The sequence below is a fragment of the Mus pahari genome, chromosome 18, assembly GCF_900095145.1.
Source record: "Mus pahari chromosome 18, PAHARI_EIJ_v1.1, whole genome shotgun sequence".
Classification (NCBI taxonomy): Eukaryota; Metazoa; Chordata; class Mammalia; order Rodentia; family Muridae; genus Mus; species Mus pahari.
The window spans coordinates 11,167,125-11,172,171 of record NC_034607.1 but is presented as its reverse complement, the minus strand read 5'-3'; the positions used below and the strand labels follow the sequence as shown (position 1 = coordinate 11,172,171).

Sequence of the window (5,047 nt, the reverse complement as noted above, 5' to 3'; positions counted from 1 at the left end):
GTCGAACTCCTCTACCCCTGCGTGGCGTATGAGTTTCAACCCCAGCATGCTGGCCTGAGCTCTTGTCTTGTCCTGTCTTCAATAAACTTCCTCGTGTGTTTATAGCAAGTTCGGTCTCGGTGCCTTTTGGGTGCGCGTGAACCCCGAGATTTGAGTGGGGGTCTCCCTTCGGGGGTCTTTCAAAGGAACTTGATGGTGACGTCCCAGTTAGGGTTGAGTGTTCCAAGGTCTCTCAGTCTCTGAGTAATATCTGACTGTGGGTCTCTGTGTTTGTCCCCATCTGCCCCAGGAGGAAGCTTCTCTGATGATGGCTGGTCAGGACTCATCTGGGAGTATAGCAGAATATCATTAGGAGTCTTTATCAGTACATTTTGCTTTCCTTTTTTGACTGATATTAATGGGTTTGCCCCTAGGTCCCTGGGCTATCTAGTCTCAGGTTCTTGGTCACCCAAGCAATGCTGGGTGTGAGTTCCATCCCATGGAGTGAGCCTGAAGTCAAATCAGTTACTGGTTGGTTATTCCCACCAGCTTTGTGCCACCATTGCCTTAGCATGCCCTGCAGTCACGACACTGTTGTGGATAAAGGGTTTGTGGCTGGCTTGCTGTGTGAAGAGTAACTTCCTATACCAAACATGCTGAAGTGCTGCAGACGGACCTCACTTGGGTCTCCGATCTGCGTGGAACGGGTCTCTTGGTTGCAGGCGAGTGAGGATTTGGCGAATGAGTGACAAACAGTCCACACGAGAGAATGTAAAACTGAATGTATTGATAAACGTGAGCATCACATTTTTAATACAGAACAAACAAGGAAAGCGGGGCAGGATACATCTGCAGTTAAGATGACACAAGACAAAGGATTGAATACAACAAAAGACGAGGGGGTGGGACCAGGCAGCTTGAGGAGGAAGCCAGGTGCAAGGCTAGTCAATAGTTAAACCCCACAGTCAGGGGTCCCCAGTAAATCCTCCATTATGCTGTTCCTTTGGGCCTAGCAGAAAAACCTGTTTTGGGGGGTTCTGCTCTAGCAATACCACAACCCCCCTATTTCCCAGGCCTTGGTAAATACTTGCATATGAACATAACTTGGATGAAATGAAGATTCTAAAAGTATACCACTCTAAGCTTTGCCCTGGGCTTGGCTCTGTTCTTTGTGATGCTTAATCAGTTTCACTGGTCTTTACTAGAAGTGAATTAGAATGTTAATGAATAGGTAACCTTCTCACTGAATTCTGAGCTCCTGGCTTTAAGGAACTTTTTAGGACTTTGGAACACTGGTGGAAACTTTACCTATGGTAAAAATTCAATCTTTAGAGTCATTACTAGCATGTGGATAGGGTTCCTGTACATAGATTATTGGAAACGCCAGGACTCCAAGAGGTTGAGTCTCCTTGAGATTCTTTTTCCTCAGGACTCAGGTTTTCAGACCTGTTGTGAGTCACTACTAGAGTGGGCGTGGCACTGAAGCATAGGGAGGGGTGCAGGCTCTGTGTAGGCACTGGCTCAGCATCTCCATCCTCAAGGAGTTGTGTAGCTGTTGTCTTCAGCCATGGAGCTGTGCTGTCAGTTCACGGAGAGCAACCTAAACTATTGGCAATAGCCTGAGTTGCTTGAGGATTTCCATGGGATCCCTTTGCCCAATAATTAAACTCAGTGAACCTAGTTCTGGTACTGGAAGTTTTGTTTGGTGACAAGAGATGGTCAGTTGGGTTTCTGACTCCCCGACTATTTGGCAATTTCATTTAGATGAGGTGTGTGTGTGTGTGTGTGTGTGTGTGTGTGTGTGTGTACACATTTCTACTGTATTAGGTTTGTATACTACCGCTCAAAATGTCCCTTATCTGTCTCTCCCTGTATCCCTCTCACTCCCCACTTGGTCCTCACAGTTCAGGCCCCCCCATCCATCCAAAACTGTCAGTTCTATTTCCAGATGAGATCTGTCTGTACCTTCTAGTGTATAACTCCATAGCTAATCTCTTCGGTTCTATTATAGCTCGGTTATCATTGATTTCCCAGCTGACATCCACATATAAATGAATACATACTATATTTGCCTTTGTGAGCCTGAGATATCCTACTCAGGATGACTTTTCTAGCTCCATCCATTTGCCTGCAGATTTCATGACGTCAAATTTTTAGCAGCTGAGTAATATTCCACTGTGTAACCTTCATCCATTTTTCTTTTGATGGACCTCTAGGTTGTTTCCAACTTCTGGCTATGATGAATGGGGCAGAAAGTTCAAGAACTGTTTAGGGTACAGACTAAGTTTAAAGCCAATCTTCGAAACTCAACTAGATCCTCTCTCAAAATAAAAAGTAATGAGATTCGGGAATATAAGTCAGCATTAGAAACCATGCATACATAGGGCATGCCAACCCCTAGCTCTAATCCTAAATTCTACCAAATAAACAGCTAAAGCAAGCAAGCAAACAAACAAACAAGCAAACAAAGAATCTATTGCTGTTGCAAAATCTGCAAGGATTGCTCGTGTGTAGATGGGAGGAATCTGAGCAAGAGCTGGGATGGTGGACAGAAAAGAGGCCATTTTAGAAAGAAGACAGGTAGTTCATACAGAGCTTGGGGTCTCCTTGGAATAAGGATGGGGCACTGCCTCCCAGGAAGAAGAATGAGAAGGGAGAAGGATGATGATAATGAGGCAGAGGTACCTCAAGAGCTAGTTTCCTCCTGCTTCCATGCTCCTTAGCCTGCTTCTGGTCTCAGGCCACTGAGGACATTTTAACCTTAACTTTGCCTTCTTTCTCCATGGTCTATCTAAGGACAAATGGAGGTGATCCATCTCCTGATACAATATGGAGCCAGACCCTGCTTGGTAACGGATGTGGGCTGGACGGCAGCTCACTTTGCAGCCGAGTCAGGCCACCTGAATGTACTCAAAGCTCTGCATGCACTTCCCGCTGCCATTGATGCTGCTGACTTCTTTGGAGACACACCCAAGAGGATTGCGCAGATCTACGGTCAGAAAGACTGCGTGGACTTCCTGGAGATGTAAGTACTGTGTAGTCCCAGCTACAGGAAGGAGCCTGCAACCAGGGGTTTTGTCAATTGACCAATCTCAGGTAAATGAAAGTGAAACAAAAAAAACTTAACCCAGTGGTTTCCAACCTTCCCAATGCTGTGACCCTAAGGTTTCTTTTTAAAGATTTATTTATTTTATGTATGTGAGTACACTGTCACTGTCTTCGGAAACATCCGATCCCATTACAGATGGCCGTGAGCCACCTGGTGGTTACTGGGAATTGAATTCCAGACCTCTGGATGAGCAGTCAGTGCTCTTAACCACTGAGCCATCTCTCCAGCCCAGAGTATAGATCAAGCTGGCAGTTGAATATAATTAAGTACAAGATCTGTTCTCTACAGTTATAGCCTTGCAAAGAATAGAAATAAAATTTACGAGTTCATAATTTAGTTGGGTCAACGAGTGGTTTATACGAGAAAAAGTTGAACAGCCTGGTCTGAATTTTGCTGTTTGGAAGGGAACATGAGAGAGACAGAAAACCTTGAAGCAATTCCAGCTTATGGTAGAGGACAGAGAGAGTGGGCTGCCTTGTATGAACTTCAAAATACAGTGATTATCAGAATGTTCAGCTCACCCGGGGTTGCGGTTTAAGCCTGCAGTACCCGCTGCTAAAGAGGCTGACCAAGATAGATTGTAAATGCAAGGCCAGGCCTCTCTAGGCTACAGAGTGAGCTCGAGGACAGCCTGGGCAAATTAGTGAGACTGTCTGAAAGAAACAGTAAAATGAAACTGGGCAGGCAGTGGTGATACATGCCTTTAATCCCAGCACTCGGGAAGCAGAGGCAGGCGGATTTCTGAGTCTGAGTCCAGCCTGGCCTACAGAGTGAGTTCCAGGATGGCCAGTGATACACAGAGAAATCCTGTCTCAAACAAACAAACAAACGAATAAACAAACAAATAACAAACAAAGCAAAACAACCAAAAAAAAAAAAAAAAAAGATACGGGAGAATGTGGCAGAGGGGTGGAATACATTCTTAGCCCCTGTGAGGCCAGGGCTTCAATCATTGGTGCTGCCATTCTCCCAAAATGTTAAACTAATAAAACCATTGCCTAGGATGTGATTGGTTATCCATAGAAGTAACTCAAGAGACCCTCTTTTAGAAACGGTATCACGACTGTTCCAAAGTATAGCTGAGGAGATTAAACATGACCAGTATAATGGGTTAGGCCATGAGAGGAGAATAAGACAGGAAGAGGAGAGAGAGGGCAAAGAAGAAGGAGGGCCAGGAGGACCAAGAGCCAAGCATGGGCCAAGAATTCTAAATGTCAGGGTTTTATAGGCATGAGCTGGAGGAAAGGATGCCCATGAGCAGAAGTTAGGTGGTGGGGCAGGGTGAGGAGAGGTGAGACTAGACATTGACACTGTAACAGGCATTGGCAATGCTGAGAGAGACTGGGGCCAGCTGGTGCTTTGGTATATGAACAGACACCACAGCCTGCCGTCTGTCCTGAGCTTCTTTGGGACCTGGCATTTCTACACTTTCTATTCCTGGGTTTGGCTGGCTAAAGAAAACTCCAGAAGTAAGCAGATGAGCTGTCTGGGAACAAGTGATGTCTACTTCTAGCTAAGCCCCCAGAATGGCTTAAATCTTCCTTTCTATCTGAAGTCAGGAAGGGACAGACGCACTTCTTAACCCCCATACTTCCAGGTCCTACCAATCCCCACATAAGTTCGCCCTTCCCTTCCCTTCCTTTCTGTGTCAGGACCTTCCTATCTCCCACAAGAAAGCCACCTCTGTGTTCTCGCTTAGTCCTTGCTTCCTACTGTCTTGTTCATTGTTTCTGTTCTCTTCTTCCCACTCCTTTTTTGGTCTGTGAACATGTTCAACTAGATCTTATTAAAGAAATGAACAAAGTGCTAAACAATGCATGAGTGTCCACACTCAAGACACACACACACACACACACACACACACACACACACACTCACACACACTCACTCTCACACACACTCACACACACTCACACACACTCACACACACTCACACACACTCACTCAAACACACACACA

At 45.6% G+C, this 5,047-nt stretch overlaps 1 protein-coding gene across 1 annotated transcript in view; it reads left to right on the top strand.

Moving 5' to 3' along the window:
• Nucleotides 1-5,047, top strand: part of Ankrd66 (ankyrin repeat domain 66) — a 9,943-nt gene that overhangs the window by 1,928 nt on the left and 2,968 nt on the right. The window contains exon 2 of the mRNA XM_021218594.1: nucleotides 2,776-3,004. Coding sequence (XP_021074253.1) covers nucleotides 2,776-3,004 — 229 coding nt within the window. The remainder of the gene's footprint in view (nucleotides 1-2,775; nucleotides 3,005-5,047) is intronic.